Source organism: Protopterus annectens, chromosome 4.part0 (assembly GCF_019279795.1).
Source record: "Protopterus annectens isolate FY-2018-M chromosome 4.part0, PAN1.0, whole genome shotgun sequence".
NCBI lineage: Eukaryota > Metazoa > Chordata > Ceratodontiformes > Protopteridae > Protopterus > Protopterus annectens.
Window position 1 is genome coordinate 522,910,859 of NC_056733.1, and position 24,329 is coordinate 522,935,187.

The following is a 24,329-nucleotide window of genomic DNA, read 5'->3' on the forward strand; positions in this document are numbered from 1 at the left end:
TATATATATATATATATATATATATATATATATATATATATATATATATATATATCTTAGTCCAGTTTGGGTAGCATTGGTTTCTAATATTCATGAAAGATGGTGCTTGAGAGCATATTTTACAGTTCAGTAAATTAAACAGATTCATGGTCATAAAGTCCTGTTATATGATTTTGCAGTCCTACATTCCCCTGTTACTAGAAAGCTTTATTTCCATTTTGAGCATGAGGATATTTCTCTTTGCATACCATGTCAAAGAGACATACTGCGGGTGACTCGTCAAGTTCGTGGACAGATGAGTTACAGCATTTTAGCTCACCTTCTTGCTTTGTGGGTAACACACACTAACATAATATAATATTATATATATATATATAGGTAACACACTAATATATATTTATATATATGTAGGTAACACACTAATATATATATATATATATATATATATATATACATATATATATATATATATATATATATATATATATATATATATATATACATATATATATATATATATATATATACACACACACACACAGAAAATAAGGGGTTTCAGAGGCTAAGTAGTTGAAGAATGGGGCGGGGTGGCTTGCAATGACTACAAGCCGAGAAAAAAAAAACAATCTGCCTTGTGCATTCATCAATGTGATAACGAGCTGTACTTATGTGAATAATAGTGACAGCTCCTGATAGTGTTACCTGAAAAGTGATAATGACTCAGTGCTATATTGTAACTGACTTATTGCTAAGGTGATAATGACCTGCCTTTCATTACTGCAAAGGTATGCATGCTCAGACACAGGTGATAATTGCTGCACATAACCTGTTGAGTAGGTACTCATTATATCACCTTTTGCAGCTGTTATGTAATACAGTAATTCAGTAAAATAATATAACACTTAGCCCTTCCTCCCACCTAAGTTACACACATTACTGACAAAGGGCAGAAAAATTCCCAAAATATAACATAGCTCCATGCAGGTAGTAGTCAGCAAGTAATAACCTGGGTAACTTATGGGCAAAACTAAATCTTTCAGAATATCAGGAGCAATTGTTTATTTCTTGTGATGGTAAGAATGGACTGTCTGTGTCAAAACAGATAATTTTCAAATGGGTGTCCAAGACTATTTATTTTATTTAAATTTGTTGACCGTGAGTGTCCGACTGGACGTGGGTCCATTTTCAGCGGAAGCCCGGGGAGAAAAGCTCCACAGTAAAATAAACAGACAGTAGTTACATTGGATTACATAGCGATTAACAATCATAGAAATTACTTACAACATATTTACAGATGAAGAACATAGTACATCAGTAGACAACTAGAATCTTTATCTGTGAAGTACATAACAGGCATTAACAAATGTAACAATGAGAAGTTCCTGCTGTATAATAAGTACTAGGCTTATGAGCATCTGAGCTTGCTATAAACAAGGTAGTTAGTGGAGGTGAAAGAAAGGTAGTAGTTGGATGGGGTGGATGATATTAGAGTGGGAGTTGCAAGGGCATAGCCAGCATGTTTTTAAGTGCACTTAAAGTTTTGAAGTTGGTGCATGATGGTACGGAGGTAATTGTGGGTGGGAGTGAGTTCCATAATTTGGCTATGGTGCAAGAGAACAGTGCTAAAATCTAAAATTGAAACAGCTGGCTACAACTATTCAGACACTCCATTTCTATTACTGAACCAAAGGTTACTAAGTCGTTCAGTGCTTTGAAGGTAAACAGGATTTCCAACTACAAATGGATTGCTCTAGATTACCACAAAGTAAATGGACGTCATATATATATATATATATATATATATATATATATATATATATATATATATATATATATATATATATATACATACATATATACACACACCACACACACACACACACACACACACACACACACACATACAGGAAAAAAAACATCAGGGGTTTTGGAGGATAGCTACTTGATGAAGAATATCTCACTCATGCAACTACTAATCACAAATAGAATACTACAAGCAGAAGTGATTTATTGTCTCCTTATTTTACATTATACTATTTACTCAATGGTGTATCCGATGTCTTATATGCTGGTATATTACACTATAATTGCATTTCTGTGCTGTATTCTAAGTAATGTAACCGTATGAAAATGTCACACTTAATTTCTATGTTTCCCCAGCAACCCATCCAGCTGTTTGCACTGTGTATGCACAAGCACCAAAATGACACAATAAACTATTTTGCCCAGCGGTCACTTCAGCAGTCAGACCATGTATCCACAAGCACTTCCCTGAAATACAATGAATTATTTCCCTAAGTAACATTACTATGTCCTGGTATACATGCACCTCAATAAAATGTTTCCCCCGAAAAACAGTACAGTAACATTTCGTAGTATGTGACACCACCAGCGTGAACACTTCACCCAAGCAACGCCTTCAGTAGAATGTTGAGGTATGCACAATCACCAAAATTAAACACTTCCCCAAACGAAACGTGTGTAACATTTCCTAGTATGTACAAGCACCAAAATGAAGCATTCACCCAGTGAAGCCCTTCAATATAATGTATGCACAGGCACCAGAATGAAAGATTTCCCAAAAACAACCATTCAGTAAAATGTCCTGGTATGTACAAGAACCAACAGGAAAAAAAAATCAGAAATAAACACCCAATGCGCGCAGGTGGGAAATTGCATCAGAATATCTGTTGATTGGCCATTCCTTATATTCGGGGTACAGGTGTAATATAAGACAAAGTAATTGCTGTTTTGTTTAACCAATTACAACAGAGGCAACTAATTGCTGTTTTGTTTAACCAATTACAACAGAGGCCCACTCAAAAGCCCTAAATGTGTACTGGATCAACAATATTATTAAAAGTATTACTAACTAAAGTTTGAGTAAACAGCAGCAGTCATTCATATGTTGTAAGTCTATGGAATCCAGTATGAAAAGATGATATCTTCCGTTTCAACTAAAGGTCTTCAGCAAGGCAGGACTTATTGTTTCTACTGACTTTCAAAAACAGAGATATTCAGTTTGCTAGTGCCTCCCAGAACTTTACAAACATTAATGTGACTGAAATATGCATTTATGTAAGCAGTTTCATGGGTGACTTTGTCAGATTCAGCATTATTCCCAGAGAATGGAATAACTTACTCCCTCATTACTCTAGGTACTGATTAGACATGATAGCCAGAAGTCAGTAATCTAGACATGGAGGTACTCCAGTGAACTGCTACTATTGATGTGCATTTGGCAAAACACACTGGAGGATGAGGCCAGGCCAAACAGAAGTTCAGAACTGAAAGTTACTAGCTGTGACTCAAGTCCACAAACCTAGATTCCTTTGAAAATCTGATATGGAGGTAGGCATCTTACATGCTGAGAAAGCATACACAGTCTCCTTCGGCTATACAGGGAACTGTGCACCAAGGCTACGTGAAAAGGTTCTTCATGGATGAATATATTTAGGCTGTTTAGATCCAAAACTGGTCTAAGGCAATGTGTCTTTTTGGCACACAAAAAGAACCCAGTGTGATATCCACACACTTTCTGGATTGGTGGTACCTTCTAGATGGCTCTTTTGTTTAGGAGGATTATGGCCCCCTTTGTTTACTGCAATCTTCTGACAGGGGTGGGATAGCCAGCAGCAGGATGGAGAACAGGGAAATGGTATTCATGACAAATGGAATTTTGGAACCCAAGGAAATCACTGTCCTGATCATATTTATCTTTGATTATAGGTCACCATGCACAGAGATGGAGGGATAGATGACTGATGTCTTCCACAGGGGGCAGAGCTGGGCATGGCCTCAGAGCAGATGACCACCTGCTAGAGCTTTGTAGTCATTACCCATGCCTGAAAAACATTTTAATGGGGCCTCTTTTGCATCCTAAAGAAGAGACATTGTGGTGTTTGCAACATGATGGCAACAGCCACGAGTGTTATCTTCTTTCTCCGTAATTTCCAAATGAGCATTAACTTCAAGGTCAAATAATTTAAGTACTTGAAAAGGGACATTTAAAAAATGTCATCTTGACACATTGGCATCCTTGGCAGAATTTGCTAGCTGGGGCCACACACCCTGGAGAATCTCTCTGCTGGATCATGGAGCTTGACTTATGTTTATGTGGCATTGTAAGAAACACAGAGCATAAGTTTCACCATTACTGACACTACTGGTGATTGTGTTAGCAGATTGTCTTGGATCAGTTCATCTGACAACCATGAGATAATCTGGTATATTCTGTCAGAGATATTTCTATGGAAATTAACCTGGTTGGTTATGGAGCTGAACATCCTCAACGAAAAAGTGGAGAATGCATGAAAATGGGAATGCACTGCTTTTGACTCTGTGCTGTAGGGGAACTCTCATGAGAGCAGCTGCCGAAACCAAACTTTCCAGTTTGGAAGTCTCATGACATGGGATATATTCTTGAGGACAAAGGCTACATTATTCTGGTTCTCCTATATGAAGTTGATGGCTACTTTGAAAATATCCACCAATAGTGGAACAACTCAGAAAGACCGTTAGGTTTTCCTGAAGGTCTTCTGCAACATCCACTGTGGGATGGATACAGGCTCAATGGACCAGTCCCCCTGTCTGACACTTCATCTCTAGGTGTTTCCAAAACCCAGGGTAATTGGAAGACACAAGTGAATCGCATCCTTATCATCCAAGGAAGATGTGGGCTGTTTGATGGGCAATTCCACATGCTTCCTCTGGTATAAAGCCTTCCAGAGAAACCCGTAGAGGGTGATTCCAAAGGTGCTGAAGTCCTTCACTTCTCAGCTGGAAAGGCCCTAGAGGGCTGCTGAAAGACCTCTATTTTCCTGCACATCAGTTTACAGGGACTTTAGCTCAGTAGAAGGCCTGTCTGGTGCTGAAGGTAATGCTGGTATTGATGCTGAGTAAAAGATTTGGGGTCATTAGAGCTACAGTACTTGTTGGCTATGGAGACCAGCACCATATACACCACTGGCCTTAAGGTGGCCTGGCTTGAGACCTGAAGCACTGAGGTCAACAGTCCCATCAGTGCTGAAAAGGCAGGTAATATCAGAACTGAGGTCTCCATTTCAAACATTGATTCTAAAGACACCGTTGACACTGAGAGGTTAAGCCTCAGACTCACCAATGCCAATTGCAGGATCAGTATCAAGGGATCAGCTACTGATAACAGCTGCAACATTTACTTTGACATTATGCATTTCAACACTGGCAATCTGATGGAACACCAGAAACCCTGTCTGAGGCTTGAAAAAGTTACTGTGAACTTGTCATAGTCAGACTCAGACTGTAGGGTGCACCCCTGCCTTGGCATTAAAGTTTTGGCATCAAGGGTTTTGAATCTACTGCAATGACCACTTTTGTGTATGCCTGAATCATATAAAGCAGTGCAAACTGGAGATTTGGATTCATCTAGGTAGGGAAAAGAAGTCTTTTTGATATTTTCCTGAAACAGTTTAACAGAAAACTTTTAGAAGCTATCTCAGGTGCTGAAGAGGAGATACTAGGCCTCTTAGGAATTTTATGCATCATAATAGAATACTATGCTAACAAACAAAAGGGCCATTTTTAAGCCTAGTGAAGTTCCCTAAAGTAAAATTTAATAGGTAATGGTTCCAAAATGTTTTGTAGAGGGTGTATATTCTTCGGTTGACAAAAAATGACCAGCTTAATTTTAAACATTTCAGTAGTGGGGTCCTTTTAAATATCTTACTTATAAATAAGAATTCAGAAATATATAATATCTAGGCAGAATAATGGACATATTAGTAATAAATCTGAAACTCAGATGAAAAATTATTTCATACATATTATCAGAAACAAAAACTCATAAAATTAATGGAGGTCTATAAAAAATGCAAGCCGTTCTAATCACAAAAAAATGGTTATACAGCCAATAGCAACAACAAGAAATAAATAAGGTACTCTTCCAGGTTATTAGAGCCCTGCAAGAAAGGGTCAGAGCATTGACTGAAAATATATACCTGCAAAAAAGCCAGAGGACTCTCTCTGAAGAGAGAATCAATAGTAAAATTGGAACACATAAATGTTTATGACAATGAAAATAAAAAGACAAAGGTATTAAAAGGTTGGTGGATAACCTTGGCTAACAAAAGGGCTATCAAAGTAAAACAGAGAACAAAATTATTGGTTTTCCAAAAGACTATCTGAAATAATAACTGTTCAAACATTATTGCAGAGCAACAAAACTAACACAGGAACACAGTACACACTCGGTAAAGCAGTAAAGCACATAGAGTGCAGCAAGCAATACTACACCTTTATTGGTGCAGAGAAGTATGGGGGGGGGGTAGTACCACAGCTGATAAGGGATAGTTTTGATGCACACAGAGAATTAAAAGCATCTATTTGCAAGAGGAAGTCATTTCTGGAGCAAGCAAGCAAACTTTGGCTAGAAGCTATAAAACTGTGTAGCCTTTTAGTAAAAATAAATGTTTTCTAAATCAGAAATTCCCATCTATTATATAATATAAAGAATACCCAGTTATCTTCTTTAGCCCACAGACTGACTTCATATAAAATGCTGCCCATCAAGACCCCCCTATCTTGTCAGTTTTAAAACTGCTTGGCACACAGCAATAGTGATTATTTTTAAATGTAGAAAACACATTGCAAATAAACTTACATGCATACTCACATGCCCATAGTATATCTCCAAATGTGAAAGGACCTGTGCAGAATTCAATCATATGTATGACTCTGATTGGGGCAACTCGTTAAAGTCCATCAATAATATCAGATATGGATCCCATATTCATACTCTCTTCTGCCAACGTTTCAAGATGAAAGTGGTAATATTCTAACTGTCCCTAATTGTCTCCAGTTTTGTTGAGAGCTGGGCATATCACAGATATAACATCTCACTATATCCAATACCTTGTCATCTCCAAATATGCAACTACACCTTCCACAATCAAATCACAGGTGCTTCATGTTATAAATCAGAACAACATGCAGTATTATTACTTTCCAACTGGCCAAAGTTACAGATGAAGAGGGGTTCTAAGTACACATTTCTTGGTGTGGGTAATTTATTTGCACACAATACAGTTTACAAAACACAACATTAGATATAGAACCCCTTACAATTTCAGATAAATGTTTCCTCTATCAGAGAGAAAGGACGGCTGTGCAGTCACAAAAATTGTGCCAGAACATACATATTTTCAAAATGCATCCTCAACAAGGTAGACCCCTTTCACAAGAAAATAAAATACAGAGAAGAATTATCACCAAATACTAAAGTACATTAACTCCTAACTCTGCAACTAGCAGCTAGGCAGGACACAATCTTTTCATGTGTTTGACATCAACACAAATGCTTGCTTTCAAGCCTGACCCGGGATCTGTTCAGAGACGTATGTTATGCAAGTAGAAATTACAGGAATCATACCACCAGTGGGGAAATCAAATTTACAAGCTCTTAGAGAGTTGTGTGCCATACAGATAAGCAAAAAAATAAATAAATAAGAGTAGGTGCAAAGCAACAGATAGGAACACTTTCAGTCCTACAAGCTTAGAACGCTGATAAAATAACAGGATTGGAGTTAGCAGTACTTTTATGAAGGATATAGATTCGGAAATTATTATAATGCAAAATATATGAGGCAGAAATCAAGACATTCAGCATGAATATGTACGGTTGAGAGGTTATCTGTGATCAACGTTTATACGAGTGAAACCTGAACAACACAAACGGATAATTCACAACTTGCCCTACAAACTCGCTAACATTCAGCGATCATGTGACGGATAAGACAAGCAAGTAAAAAAATAAACGCGTGAAAGAACATTGTAAAAAAAGGATTTTCGTATTTTGCAAAATGCTATGATTGTTTGGCATTACTTTTCAGCCGTAAGTCTTACTGCAAAACATTAAATGCATGACACACTTCATAGTGACAAACTGTTCCTTAGAAACCCTACTTCACATTACACTAAAAAAACAATAAACAGATCGTACAAGCAAGAGCCATGGAGGCTATAGTAACAACATACCTGAAAACAAATGCTCCCAGCAACACGAGAGAGACTAATAGTCCCCTCAGTGGCATGACCTCCGTCATTTTTTTATTGCAGGCATAGCATTAGCAGGAGTTGTAAGAAACTTTAGACAACCTAATTGGAATGGGCGTTTTCAGGGCATAAGCAAGAAAACCATGCTACAGCAGCAGGGCCTTATCTTACCTTATGTATGAGAGATGAAATGGTCTTTAGGAGAGGCTTGCAGTTTGTTTACACACACAGATCTCCGGTGCAGGTCTTTCTTCCGAGAGCCGTAACTGCAGCAGAACTACCCGGGTTCGTTAAGTAATCAGCAGGATAACGAGAGATCCAGCAGTAATTCCCGCAAAAGCAAGAAAAAGAAAGGGAACTTTTACTGCTGGAACCCCTATTTATTGGGAAAGAAAGAAAGGATTTTACGTCAGGGGGTGGAGGAGTTAACAAATCAGATCCTGCCTTCCTCCAAGGTAGGTTTGTTGCCATCTATTCCATGTGAAATAATTTCATCTTTAACACTTCGGTTACAGAAATTAGAACGGAATTCATAACTCCAGACTATGTTTTCAACATCTTCTGACATTCTAAGTCAAATGTGTACATTACATGCTCTTTCTTTACATTTAATTATGCCGAAATGTAATTTGTGAAGAATAGATTCCCTTATCTGATCAGGAGCAAGGACCTTATTACATTTGAACAACTGTCCTTGTATACACATTTTATCTCTTTATGGATTGTACAACTGAATACATTTATGAAATGAAAGCATATTTCTGGTCAGCCTTTCATGTCCATATACTTCCGTTTCGAACAAAGGATTTTACGTCTGTGATTCGAACGGCTTGCATAGAAAATTGGCTTGCTATCAGAAGAAAGTACATAGTGACTTGCAAGCTGATTTTCTCCGAAAACTCAAATATAACCACCAGGTAACTCTGTGCTGAAAATTAAGCTGACAAGGTAACTGACAGAGTTCAGTTACTTTTTCAGCTTAATTTACAGCAGTGGAGTTACTATCTGACTGTGAAGTTAAGTGCGCTGGAAGAAGGCATTCGGGGTTAACAGAATGGAATTACTATCTTCTCATGGCGCGCTTGGTGTTAAGCACAGATGCGTCATGAGAAGGTACTCGGGGTTAATGAGTTAATATCAATCAGTTTAGGAATGAACATGTTTATGACGTTGGGTTGTGAATTAGATTAACTCTGCCTAAAAAAGGCAGAATGGGGACAGCAAGAGCTTTGGTCAGTATGTAGAAGCCCTTAAACAAAAAATATAGACGGTCTTATTCAAAGAAAGTTGCACTGTCAGTCATTTCATCCCAGGGTAATATATAGTGGATCCCCCTAGAATTAAAACAGCAACTTAGCTAGCTGATGAAATCAATTATCTTTTCCTTATATTTATGCATCAGTCTAGGTAACGGAATGATTCCACTGAGAACCAGTATCTCACCACTACTCCAACACTTCTTTCTGCATGGTCTTGAGGAGTTTTTATGACAGGTCATTTACCGCCACATTGACTACAATCATGCCACTGTCATTCTTGCTGCAGGAGAGGACTTTAATTGCCCTAGTTATGTACATTACCTTGGCTCCCAGGGAATATCTGTAACCCTTTCTGTGTTCAATCTGGTGAGTGTGGAATCTGTCACCAATAAGTAGAATGTTTCCTGTATCTGAAGTGTGTCTACCATGCTTGGGACTGGTTTGCTTTTGGTAACATGCCGATGTCGCTGCTGACACAGAAGTATATGTTTACATTGATGCCTAGTCTTAAGATTTCTAGGAGGCTTGGGTACAGATTTTCACTGTTATGAAATGTTTTGAGCAGCTGATCAAAAAGTATCTTTCATCATGCCTGCCTCCTGATTTTGATCCTCTGCAGTTTGAGTACAGACCTAACCGATCCATGGCTGATGCTATATCAGTAGCACTACACATCTCCCTTAAGCATTTAGAGGGCAAAGGCAACTATGTGAGGATGCTGTTCATACACTTCAGCTTTGCATTTAATATGGTGATACCAATGCAGCTGATAGAAAAAGTGGCACACTCAGGAATCAGTAAACATCTCTGTAACGGGATCCTAGACTTTCTGACTGAGAGACCACAGAGGGTGTGTTCAGGTAAGAACACATCAAAGTGCATCAAGATTAACACCGGGGTTCAACAAGGATGTGTTCTCAGCCCACTGTTATTCACCATCCTGACCCAGCACTGCTATGCTAAGCACAAGTCCAACCATATAATCAAGTTTGCTGATGACACCACAGTTGTGGGGTTCACCACAAAGGAGGATGAAAGGATTTACAGAGAAGAAGTGGCATCTCTGATCAGTTGGTGTGAGGGGAACAACCTTGACCTGAATGTAAGCAAGACCAAAGAGATTGCCATCAACTTCAGGAAAAGGAGAACAAACCACCCAGTGCTCAGGATCAATGGTGAGAATGTGGAGAGGGTTAAGAGTACAAAATTCCTGGGTGTATACATATTACACATATCAGAGGATCTATCGTGGTTGGGAAACCCCAACCAACAGGTCAAGAAAGGGCACCAATGCCTCCACTTTTTAAAAAGCCTAAAAAAGCTAAGCTTCCTCTTCATACTCTCTCCACCTTCTACAGAGGTGCAATAGAGGGCATCCACACCTGCAACTTCACAGTGTGGTTTGGAAGCTGCACAGTTACGAAAGGAAGGCGCTACAAAGAGTGGTGAGAGTTGCAGAGAAGATAACAGGTTCCAGACTTCCATCAATGCAACATCATTATTCTGCAAGAAGCATCCAAAAGGTCACCAAAATAATACAGGACAACATGCATCCAGCGCATGGTGTGTTTAAGCATCTGGCATCGGGCAGGAGATATCGAAGCATCTGCTGCAGGACTACAAGATTCAGTAACAGTTTATACCCTACAGTGATTAGACTTCTGAACTCAGGAACTAGTCCCAAGGGTCTGGACAGGTCAATTTTATTATTTATTTGTGCAATATATACTTGCATATATTCCAACTAAGTGCAATATTTATTTACTACATCCATAGTCAGCATTATTTAACTAACTCAAGTGCAATATTAGATAAATAACTTAGGCATTTCAATATGTGGTGTGTTTTGTATTACTTTAAACAGGGTAGTTAATTTAACTCAGTGGAGGGTAATCTTTTCATATATGAGGGTGGTAAATGTCTCTGCTCTTTCTTGCGTTTGTTGGGAGTAGTATTGTATTTGTTAGCTATGTTTATTCCTCTACTTGTATGTGTTGTTTCACTTTCCTTGATAATCACAAGAACTGAGCCAATGCACGAAATTTCATTTAGGCTACACGTGTGTAGTTCTAAATAACAAAGTTTACTATGACTTTGACTTTTACAGCATCATCATACTACAGTTTTGAACTGCTAGTATAATAACACTGCATTTGCACGGGCAGGGTTGTAAAACAGTGTGATGTTCACTGCTAGTAGCAGAATGTGAGAGGGTTGCTTCCAGACTGGTTAAGTGTTTGCACCTCACATATAGTGTTCTACAGTGTTAAGCAACAGTCTGTTACCAGTAAGCGTGAGACAGTTTTACACTGCCTTATGACATCAAATGTAGAAAGCTGGTAATGGAAGGAGAATGACGTTGTTGCCACTCCACGATGCCCAAAGCTGAAATATGAAAAGGAACCTGTTATGAGTAAAAGGGACTGTGGAATGTGACTATACAAAGACTTTCTGGGGGAACTATGAACACTGAAGTACAGACATCTGGATAGCAATGTTTACAACTTAGTAAACCAGACTGTTTGCTCACAAGCATGCTGTCTTCCACAGCCAGTAGTAGCTATGTGCAGCTCAGCACTCAGCACAGTATGTTTGGCCTAATGCATATTTTATTCTGTTGCCTGCTGAATGAAAACAAATGTATAACCAGTAATGATCATGGAGAAAAATTGGAGTTACACTCTACCCATTAATTAGCTATACCTATGGTGACAATGGGCTCAGCACAGCTGAGCACAGTATAAAATGAAGAAAAACAAAAGAGACTTAGTAGAAAACAGACACATAACAGATTAAAATCAGGAGAATAGCAAAATAAGGCTAAGTGCAGTAATACAATGCAAAAGACCTTTCTTGAGTTTTTCTGAACTCCAGAAAACAATGTAAGCTTTTCAGTCACTGCACACAGGCTCAGTTGTCAGCATTCTTGATGGAAAAAAAGCAAGGAAGCATAGGTGATCACAGTATATATCAAGCAAGAGCAAAAGATAACCAATGATAACTACAAATTCAAATCAATGGTGCTGAGCTATCAAGACGCATTAGCAATTAGCTTACTCCCACTAGATCAGCAAAGTACAGTTGTGTTACACTTACCATAAATGTAGATGTTCGAGTGTATTCACTGTTGCAGTCATTACATTTGGGGTAATCTGCTGTAAGGCTGCCCTCAGTCGGCCTGATTAACAAAGTCTTGGGTCCTACGTCGGTTGCTGTCCCTTCTTCCATGACGTCAGGTCGTCAGGGGTATAAAACATGCAGCAGACGCCATTACATCAGTTTTTCTTGCCCCAGATGTCAGGTGCCCCCCTAATGGGGAGTAAATAAAATTAAAAACACAAAATTATACCTCCAACAAAAAGCAAATACACCAAAAAAGCTTTTAAGCATAGTAAAGGAAAGTAGAGGTATAGCCAGAGAAAAGAAGGGGGCTGGAGGGAGGGTAACCAGGACTGCAACAGTGAATACACTCGATCATCTACATTTATGGTAAGTGTACACAACTGTACTATGTTCTTCGTGTTTCACTGTTGCAGTCATTACATTTGGGTAGATTCCCGAAGCTATGGTTGGGAGGAGGAGTTTATACAGCATTAGTGCCAGCTATAAGGCCCTGCAAGACAGCAGTGGCAAAGCCAGCTCTAGATTTAGAGAAAATTGGTAAATGATAATGCTTGGTGAAAGTATGAACAGAACTCCAGGTAGCAGCTTCCAAAATATCCCTGGTAGGAACACCTCTGAGAAAGGCTGCAGAAGTAGATGCAGCCCTGGTGGAGTGAGATCTGATCCCCTGGGGGATAGGTTTTCCATGGTGCTTATAGCAGAAATGAATGCAATGGCTTATCCATTTAGAAATGGTTTGTTTTTGAAATAGCCTTCCCCTCTGCCCCTGCAGCAAATGCTATCAGCAATTGTTCAGATTTTCTTCAAGATTTAGTCCTGTCCAAGTAGAAACTAAGTTGTCTGTGCACATCCAAGGAATGCAAAATCTGTTCCCTTTAGTTCTGTGGATTGGGAAAGAAGGTTGGCAAATGAATGGACTAATTAAGAGCCACACTGGAAACCACCTTGGGCATGAAGGATGGATTGGTCCTGAGAGATACCCTGTCCGCATGATGATGATGAAAGGCTTCACTGCCATAAGGGCCTGTAATTCAGATATCCTTCTAGCTGAAGTGATTGCTAAAAGGAAGGCTGTTTCCCAAGACAGAAATTTTAAGTCTGCAGTAGCAGCTGGCTCGAAAGGAGGTAGAGTGAGCTTCTCCAAAACAAAGTTAAGGTCCCAGGCAGGGGTAGGAGCTCTCCTGGGTGGTCTCAAGTTCTTTTCCCCTCTGAGAAACTGCTTGAGCAGAAGATGACATAAGAAGGGTGGTTCTGTGTTATAGTGAGATGAAATAGCTGAAGCGTGGATTTTAATAGAGGAAAAAGACAGGCCCTTGTGAAGCACTCAGTTAAGTATTGCAAAATCTGAGGTAAATTGGGCGCTGCTGTGCTCATCCCTAAAGATTGGTTCCAGGCACAGAATCTTTTCCATTTGTCAGCATAAGATTTTCTAGTACTAGGTCTTCTCGCCTCCAAGATGACATTCATCACAGGTTTGTTGCGGAATGAAAAGGGTGAATTTAAATGATTAGCCAGGCTGCAAGGTTCAATGTTGGAAGCTGAGGGTGCAGAATTTGGTTCTCCTGCTGAGACAGCAGGGAAGGGGTCTGAGGCAGGTGCCATGGAGATATTTGCAACACACTGTGCAGGAGTGAGTACCAGTGTTGGCGCAGCCAGTCTGGAGCAATCAAAATCATCCTTGATTTGTCCTGTTTGACTTTTAGCAGAACTTTGGACAGCAGAGGCTGAGTGAGAAAGGCGTAGACTAATAGGTTTTTCCAGCTGAAGGAGAAAGCATCCACTTTCTAGGCTTGTGGGGAGTCCTTGTGCAAAACTTGTCCAACTGGTAGTTTTGGGGGGAGTCAAATAGATCTATGTCTGGGCTCCTCCATTTGCTTGTCAACATGTTTAAAATCCGTGGTTCCATGAGTTTTCTGCTTAGTCCATCTGCCAGTGTATTCAATTTTCCTGGCAGGAATTTAGCTTGTAGCTGCAGATTTGTAGTGACAGCATTAATAAAGTCCTTTTTGGTTCACATATATCGTTCCTCAGCATTCCATCTCTTATTTGGGTGCTTGCTTGGACAGAATAGTTTCTTTAAAATGGAAACTACCTTAGGCATAATGGAGGGACTGGTTCTCAGAGAAACCCGATCTGAGTGAAAAATAATGAAAGGTTCTACTGCCATTAAGGCTTGCAGCTCAGATATCCCTCTAGCTGAAGTAATAGCTAAAAGAAAAGCAGTCTTCCAGGATAGAAACTTCAAATCTGCAGAGGCAGCTGGTTCAAATGGAGGCAGAGTAAGTTTTTCCAGGACAAAATTAAGATCCCAAGCAGGAGTAGGAGCTCTTCTGGGAGGTCTAAGATTACTAGCTCCCCTCAGGAACTGTTTCATCAAGGGGTGAGAAAAAATGGTTTGCTCAAAAGAACAATGAGCCGAAATTGCTGAAGCGTGAATTTTGATTGAAGAAAAAAAGTCCACCATTAAGCAATCCTGCTAGGTAGTCAAGAATAAGTGAAAGAGAAGGATGAGAAGAGTCTTCTCCTTTAGCCTGCGTCCAAGAGCAAAACCTCTTCCATTTATCTGCATAGTATTTTCTTGTGCTAGGCCTCCTGGCCTCTTGAAGAACTTCAACCATCTGCTGGGAAAGATTTAAGGTATTAGCCAGGCAGTTAAATGCAGAGTTTGAAGATGAGGATGAAGGAACTTTCCCCTCCCTGAACCAAGAGATCTGGTACCAGGGGAAGAGGCTGCGAAGGAGGGGATACCAATGCTGCCTAGGCCAATCTGGAGCTATCAGAATATCCTTTGGTTTTTCGTCCCTTATCTTTAGTAGCACTCTGGGAAGAAGAGGCAGAGGAGGGAATGCATAAACTGAGAGATGTGTCCATGAGAAGGGCAACACATCCACTCTCCAAGCTTTGTTGTGAAACTCCCTGGTGCAGAAGGTTGGAAGGAGATGATTGGTGTGAGAGAAGAAAAGATCCACTTGTGGGGTGCCCCAATGATGAGTGATGTGATGAAAAATGTCCCTGTTCAGTTGCCACTCGTGAGGATCCAGAACATGTCTGCTCAAATGATCCGCCAAGGAGTTTAGCCTCCCTGGAAGATAGTGGGCTATTAGATGTAAGCCCATGGATGCTGCTATGGACCATAGTCTAATGCTTTCTCTGCACGAGGGGTAAGAGTGAGTCCCCCCTTGCTTGTTGATATACCACATGACTGTGGTATTGTCTGTCCTGATTAGCAGAGTCCCAGGGTAGAGTAGGTCCTTGAAAGCCAACAAGGCCTGCTGCACTGCCATCAATTCTTTTAAGTTTATGTGCAGATGAATCTGCTGGGTGCCCCAAGTCCCCTGTATGCCCCTGCCCTCCAGATGAGCCCACCATGCAACATCTGAGGCGACAGTCTGGCTGGCAGCCGGTGGGGGGAAAGGCAGACCCTTGTTCTGAGAACAGGCTGTCGTCCACCAAAGGAACTCCATTTGAAATCAGGGACTCTGGGGAAGAATCAAGTCTAAGTCCTGTGTGTGTTGACACCAAATATTCTTGAGGTACCATTTAAATTTTCTCATATGCAGCCTTGTATATGGGATCATCAAAATACATGAAGCCATGAACCCCAGTGCTTGCAGGACTTGCCTTGCAGAGAGCTGGGTCATGCTTGCCAAGTTCATGGAGTAAGTGGAAAGATCTTCTTGCTTCTGTTGAGGGAGGAATACCATCTGGGTGTCTGTATTCAGACTCGCTCCCAGGAAAACAATCTCCCTTGAATGAACCAACTGTGACTTCTTTTCATTGAGAGTGTAACCCAAAGAGGTGAGAATGTTCTTCACGAAATCCAAATCCTTTTCTAGTTGTTCTGGGGAGTTTGCTTGAATGAGACAGTCGGCCAGGTAAGGATAAATATGAATGTTTCTCTGCCTGCAAAAAGCAAGGGCTGGAACCAGGCACTTCGTAAAAACTCTGGGAACAGTAGATAAGCCAAAGGGCAATGCAGAGAATTGAAAGTGTTGCTCCCCAGCCCTGAAGTGAAGGAACTGCCTGCAACTTTCCCTTATTGGGATGTACAGATAAGCCTCCTTGAGATCCAAAGTTACCATCCATGAATCCTTGTCCAGCATTGGTAGTAATTGTTGAAGGGTGAGCAGCCTGAATTTGGGAATCACCAGAAAAGTGTTTAGACTGGACAGATCCAGAATAGGGCGCCAGGTGCCACCTTTCTTGGGTACCAGAAAAAGCCTTGAATAAAAACCTAGGCCTGCCTGATTTGCAGGAACTGGCTCTATGGCCCACATAGTCAGTAGAGAAGAAATTTGAGTTTCTACCTCTGCCTTGAGAGTTTTAGGTATGTCTGGGTACCCTTGTAAAACAGGGACAATGTGAAAGTAAAACTTGTAACCTTGGTTTACTATATTGAGCACCCATTTGTCGTCTGTGATGGTAGACCATACCTCTGTGAACCTGGATAACCTTCCCCCAAAGGAAACCCAGGGTCTACAGAGGTAGGCACAAGAAGGCCGGAGTCATTGAGAATGCTTTCTGGCTTAGAACTCCCTGATTTAGCAGAAGAATGCCATTGTTTAGCCCTTTGAGGGGCAGAAGCCTGCCCTCTGGAAGATCTCAAACCCCTAGGCCTAGAGCGACCCTGCTTGCCAGGATCAGGGAAAGACCAATTCTTGAAAGGATAATGCCTACTAAACCGAGGAGGCTGAACCTGAAGGAAATATTTTACAGCTTGCATAGATTTTGCCTTATCCTCCAACTTTTTCAGTACCTCCTCAGCCTTATTACCAAAAAGATTTTTCTTGTGCAAAGGAATATCCAGCAATTTAGATTTAACAGGTTCAGAAAGAGGCTGCTTCCTGAGCCAAGCTTGCCTTCTAATAACAGAACCAGTGGCTGCTGCTCTGCAGGAAGCCTCCAAAGTGTCAAAACCACAATGAAGAGAATGCTTATTAACTAAAGTGTCAGAATTCAGTAAGTCTTGTAAATCTTTGTTTTCCATCATGGAAGGAATATCCCCAAGTTTAGCCTTAACAGCCTCCAACGTATGCTGCTGATACTTAAGCATGTGAAAAAGACAATTCACGGATCTAATGGCAAGAGTTGCAGAAGTATAGACTTTTTTACCCCACCTGTCCAAGGCCCTAGATTCCTTATCAGAAGGTATAGGGTTTCTAGCAATAGTAGCCTTAACACCCTTGGGGAATTGAGAAATAATTTCTGGATCAGCAGTAGGGTTTCTAAAAAGGAATTGATGAGATTCAGGAACCCTGTAATAGCCATCCGGTTTTCTGGGGGCAGGAGGAACAGAATTAGGAGTTAAAGATTTTTCCATGAAAACATAATCCACAACTTCCAAAACTGGAGGTATAGCCAGAAGCTTATGCTGTGGCAAATCTAAAAATTCCCTGATTCTTAGACTGTGGAAGATCCTGACATTCCCACTTAAAATGCTCCCTAAGAGTATTCAAAGTATCTCCAAAGGAAAAATCTTCTAGAGGGGAGGCAGAAGGGATAGAGTCCTCAGCATCAGAATCCTCAAAGCCAGAAAAAAGTTGAGAATTTCCTTCTTCACCAGCAGACATACTGGAAATCTCAGAATCTGAGACAGACAAAACATCAGAAGATAATTCCCTAGCCCTCTTTGAAGGGGGGGGGGGGGATGAGAGCCCCTAATTGGGGAAAGAAGATCACCAGCCATCTTTACCAACTGGGACTGAGGTACAGGAGGGGAGGCCGACGCCTGCTTGTGAGTAGGTTTGCGGCTGGTAGGTTTACTAGCAATCCGGATGGACTTGGGAGGCCTAGCAACTGCAGAAGTCTGAGCTAAGGTAGTCAGTCTGGTTCTGTTCTCACTGTCGAAAAGAAGAGACGTCAGAAGCCGGTGCCTGCAAAGTGGCTCCGGACCCATCTGAGGCGGCGATAGGCAGAGGGTCTGAAGACGAAATAGCAGCCTGCAGCATGGAGGACTCTGTAAAGGTCTCGGCAGAGGCTTGCGGCTGAAAATCTGTGGACTGCAGGGGCTGCAAAAGCGCCTCACTGACTACCGCTGTGCTGACGACCAATTTCACCGGTGCATCATCAGTAGATTTAACCCTAGACCTGTCGCGGTCCTTGTCTTTGCATTTCCTAGGAATATCCGAAGTCGGGAGACCAGAAGACGCCATACCAACAAACTAAGGCCAGACTCCAAAATGTTTATACAAAATCTTAGCTCTACGGCGTATGGTACGCGGGTTAAAGGAAGCAAAGAGAGTGCAGTTAGGGACATTGTGCTCAAGGGCCAAACAAGTTATACAATAGGAATGAAAATCACAGTGCGGAATCTGTTTTCCACAGGCAAGACAGTTATTAACTTTATCAGACATTCGTTAAAGCAAGAAAAGAGGATCCCCCAATGGGGTACTTATCTGAAGGAGTCTTCAACTTGGTAGTCAGAAAGTGAAACAAAGGTAAACGGCCGACCGGCACTACTGCAAATTGCATCTGCTTCGGGCTCTGCGGCAAGAAAGACTGAGGAAATGGCGTCAGCTGCCTCCCTTTATACCTGACGTACTGACATCAGTTTTACAACCGGCGGCAGCCGACGTCATATACCAAGGACTCTGGTATTCGGGCCGACTGAGGGCTACCGAGAGCCGGATAACCCATATGTGAGGACTGCAACAGTGAAACTTGAAGAACATCACAGACCTGACCCTTTGTGCAGCTTGAATTATGCCATTATGCACTGACGTATGTTGCCAGTTACTGTAACTGTGTCTTCTGCAAGTAGTAGTTAGTTGACATTGTGTTGCTAAAATGAACGTTGAGTTTATGGGAGTGATGGGTGATGAGATAAGATTAATGCTTTCTGCAAATGGATTCTTTTTTGGGGGTTTCTTTTAAGCTGGGGAGTAGTATCATCCTTGATGTTGGACTGCTTTTACATCAGAGATCTACCATCCATCCACCATCAAATAAATACGTTTATTTGCTTATAATCTGTAACAGAACAGAAAACAAGTTTACCAAGCCAGTCTCTGTTTAAGATGACTGCTCCAACATCACCCTGCTACAGTGTGTTTCTCTAAAGAGAAGTTGGAAGTTTTTCCTCAACTTTGTTCTGAGAATCTGTCTTGTGTAAGACTGCTCTGGGGATTTCTCCAAAAACATTTTACACTACATGTTGTATTCTCAGTTATTTAATAAAACTGAGCAGTCTTTAATATATTAATGTGGAATGGCACCCCTTTAAAGGGTGGTGGGGTATTAAGAAAGGTATCAGCCCCCCTGCTAACAGAATAAATGATACAAGTAACAGGGACTACAGATGTTACAACACTGTCACTGTTTCCTGTTGCATTGTTTTTCACTTTTTCTTGAAGAAGGCACATATGTGCTGATATGATATCAATGACATCTTCTCAGAAATTTCTTAAGTTACACTGTGCAAGATAAAGGGGATATCTTGCTGAAAAGTTAGTCATCTGTTAGCGTTAAGTGTAGTATAGTACTATAAGATCACGTTAAATAATATCATTTCAGGTCCTCTTTTATGCAGCCTACTGAGTAGGATCTTGAAATGTTCTAATAATATAAAATTAAATCGGTGCTGAGCGACTTTGAGCACTCTTGTTGGTGGACACCTTCAGATTAAGATAATACATAGTAAAAATGTAGATTCTGCAGCAGTGAATCATTCGGAGGAGGAGGATAGGTAACAGTGCTTATTAAAAAACAGCCAAGTGATCCTACTCTTGTATTGTATGGAAGAGTTTTTGTCATAGTGCAGTAAGTATAAATTTCTGGGTATCTGTGGAGTCCTGGATCCTAATTTTATAGGCTGTGCCCTCCAAAGAGGGCAAATTTACTCAATGTTCCCCCTTCCCCAAGGGTGCGAATTTAAGCATATACAAATTTTGAGTGTTACAATTTTAGACCCCTTGCCATGATTTTTGATGGTCCCTGAATGCTGAAAGGTATATTGTGAAGTTTTGAAATTTGAAAGATTTATTTTAAAGTTTTGAAAACTGAAAGGTATGAGCTCAGGTTACAAGGAACACAACAGAGACTGCCCATTTAGGTAGACTGTATTCAGAAACATCTGACAAAACATACATGCTAAACAATCTGGATATTAAGATAAAGATATACCTGTCAATATGCTCACATTTTTAATTTATAATACAGTTCAATACTTTTGTAGAAATGCATTACACATTTTGTCTGGTGTAATAAATACAGTAAACTCTCAGTTAACCAGCACCCATGGGGATTGGTAGATGCCAGATAACTGTAGTTTCTGGTTGCTTGAGAGCTACTATTAAAATAGGCCTGACTAATATTGTACCCTATATTATTTGTTTGGTTTGACTTGTTCTTAGGTTGGGGAGATAGGAAATTTATCACTGTCTTCCTTTTTAAAACTCTAAAACTCTAAAAACATAAGTTATGTTTATGCAGGGGGAAACAAAGTGCAACACATGAAAATTGTACTGTATTTCTTTGATTTTTTTTCTGGTTGCTTGAGAGTTCTGGTTGCTTGAGTTCTGGTTAACAGAGAGTTTACTGTACTGCAGTTATATGTCTTCCACTGTGCTGCAAACCTTCTGCTCTGTGTATGTTATAACTGTGTTTTTCTACACTATTTTTATTTGTACTGCTTGTTTTTTATTCACATCTTTCATTGTTCAGGCTTGCTGTTACTCTTATTTTGATGCGTTTTTGTCCTACAGACATTTGCAGGTAGAGGCTGAGATGAGACCTCGTGGATTACTCTACTACTCTCGCAACTAAACAAAGAAATAAAAATATTTCAAGTACTACCTGACACTTTAACCTTCCCTGTCATCATCTTCACTTCCAAAATCGTCATGTTTAACCTTCCTTATCTTCTTCTCCTCTTCCTTCCCCAAGTCATTCACGATTAACACTCTTCATGATCAGTTTGTACAACAGGCATATATTATGGTCTGCCTTCTGTGAGAAGTACTACTACTGTTATGTCTGCAAGAGAGGACCTGACATGACACCATCGTTCTTTATTTCTAAAGGACACGCTATGCAATATGCTACTCACAATACTAACACCTCCATCTTCTCTGTAGTCCTTCTGCTATGCTTCCACTTGCTTGCACCAAGCATCAGCAATGCAGCACAGGATTCACTGTCCAGGTGACTTGGTTTTCCACCTCAGATTACCTGTTGGGATTTTCAAATCTCTTGCCATCAGCATTCTCAAAAGAAGTATTATTTTTATTATTAAAACTCAAGCATAACAATCTAAAGTTACTACCTTTACCATTTTTCATTAAATTAGCTACTTAGTTTGTGTAAATATCATACACAAGTCTACAGCCTCACAGCCTTCAGTCACATAATCAAGAACCGTCTCAGCTGGGCAGAAGTCACCTGTGGGGAAAATAACTTGCCCTGAGCTTTGTTAACCTCAGAAATGTACTAAAGAGGGTAGTGCAGAGGGTCCCCATCCTGCATACTGTGCTCATGTGACAAAACCGTTAAAAGATTTCAGTGATCTTCCCATTTAGTCAGATGGATTTAATTGATGGGGCTTTAAACAATCAGAGTACAACTTGCAAATCAGCCACAACTATTAAATCCCCAGTATATGCTGTCAGTAGAGGATGACAACAGACTTGTATTAAAATGCAAGGCATAAAGGGAAAACAAAGTACCTCCTAACAGCACCACTGTATCTGCAATCCACCAGGAAGATAGGACGTAATGCCCTTGTGATTCTGACATGTGAAGTCTGTCGCACAAGCACTACTATTGCCTCCACAAACTGAACCAATAAAACAAAGGCCTGCAACAGAACAGAAAAATACATTAAGTTAAAAACATTAATGATGTAAAACGTTAAATCAGATGTTCACTGAAGCACACTTCACTGAGCACATAAAATTCTGCCTTCCACAATTACAAGGACCTATAACAATCTGCTTTTACAAAAAATGTTGAAAAAATACTTCAGATAAGATAAAAGAAAAGAAATAGTTAAAAAAAATAAAAGTGGTACAAAAGACACTATTTAACTATTTAAAAGAAAACAGCTCTGGCAATAATGAAAATTAAATGCAACCCAGCTAGACAGAACCAAGAACAATAACAAAACAAGAGTGAGTTCAGCTAAGGTACAACAGAAGAAAACACTCAAAAATGTTAAAATTCAGTAGGTATGCTTTCAAGTATGGAACACCAACTGCAGATAAAGGACTAAGGTGGAGGTAGGTGGATGACAAAGAAAGTCACAGCTAAACAAAGAAGATGTATATTGGATTATGTAAGAAGGCACAAAAAGATATGGAATGGAAAACAAGCAAACACAGCTTAATATATCATAACAACAAGTACACTAAATGAACTGCTTTTAATACAGACAAAGCAAATGCAAAAATTAATCTTGTGAATTCATCTTTTTTTTTTTTTTTAGGTTACTGAGCTGCCACAGCACATTGACATATCACAAGTGCGCACCCAGAGCCATAGCTGGCTCACCTAGCAGCATGTGCCCATTTCTGATACAGCACCCCACCTCCTCTCCTCTTTAAGTGAAGAGAAAAAGAAATAAGGACTTCTGCTTCCACTGCACTTGTACCAATCGGCTTCCTCCACTCAGATAACGCCCCCTCAGCTCTTCAGGAGAAGAGCGAGAAAAAAGAAACAGACTTCTATTTTTTATTTTTTAAACCAAACTTCTCCTTTGCTACACTACTATGTGTACCACTGAAGCATTTCCTACACAGCTTATCAACAGCTACCATGTGTCCCATTCATCCAGCAATGCAAACTGTTTTCGTTTTATCTTTCTTTTAACCATGCACAAAGTATCCCAAATCTTATTTTCATCCCTACTCTTAAAGAAGACTGAAAACATCTAATAAGAATGTTGACCTATCTACCCTTCCTCAATAATATAACCTTTTCTTGTCTCCTTTCAAATCTACATTCCCCCTCTATGTCATTGGCTACTACTTCCTACTAGATGCTTTTCCAAAGTCAGTCCCAGAACTAATTTTACCTACAGCTGTCTAATGTGTGAGCAGTAAAGAATCCCACAGCATATTTCACTGAACCACAAAATCCTGAAACAAATAACCTGAATATGAAAATAACAAAAGCATGATTTCCTAAAAAGTGCTGAACTTGTGCATGACAACATGGTTCTGAAGAATATAGCCTATGTCACAGTAAACTTGCATGAAGTAAAGCTACCCTCCCATCTCTCACCACAATCTTGCCCTCACTTCAACAGCATAACAACCTCTGAGATTAATACAATACTTGGACTCAAGTGAAATTGGCCATTTCACTAATCATCAAAGCTGAGCAAGATTATCTTTAAAAAGCAGAATTGTGTTATGCAGTGGGGCTAGCGCGCCCACATAAACATAGAGATATACAGTAGTAGTAATATTAACAATCTAGCGACTTTATGTGCCTACTCAAAATTTGTAATGCACTGCACCTCTGTTTTGCACAGCCATTAAAAGTTTCACCATAATCTGAGTGTTTTATTCATAACTGACAAATGTGAGAAGTACCTGAGTTCTGTCCAACCTTCACATTAGTTTTTGCTTTGTGAACCACATCACAACATAACACACTTTATTAGTCCCACAAAGCTCTTTAAAAACAGTTTGGTCCTAAAGAAATATACCATGTGTAGGTACTTGAGGTGGGGGAGGCAGCTGTAACATTTTGCTACTATGGATGTTACTTTTATTACTACGGATATCATTTCCTCTCCATCACAAATGATTCTTACCCTACTTAATAAAACAGAACAAAAGTGCAGCCTTTCCTCAGACATAGTATATTTGATGATCAGAGTGATAGCTTATCATTAGTAAACTGGTGTAAAGTATGCAAAATTATATGTGTGCTAATCAAATAACAGAAGACAAGGTATAGTGCACAGTGAGAAAC

The 24,329-nt window shown here is 40.0% G+C and overlaps 1 protein-coding gene across 2 annotated transcripts in view; it reads right to left on the reverse strand.

Moving 5' to 3' along the window:
* The window catches only part of TPCN1 (two pore segment channel 1), a 1,721,246-nt gene that overhangs the window by 1,109,316 nt on the left and 587,601 nt on the right, over positions 1–24,329 (reverse strand). For both annotated transcript variants that reach the window (XM_044068445.1, XM_044068446.1), the window contains exon 5: positions 22,076–22,206. In XM_044068445.1, coding sequence (XP_043924380.1) covers positions 22,076–22,206 — 131 coding nt within the window. The remainder of the gene's footprint in view (positions 1–22,075; positions 22,207–24,329) is intronic.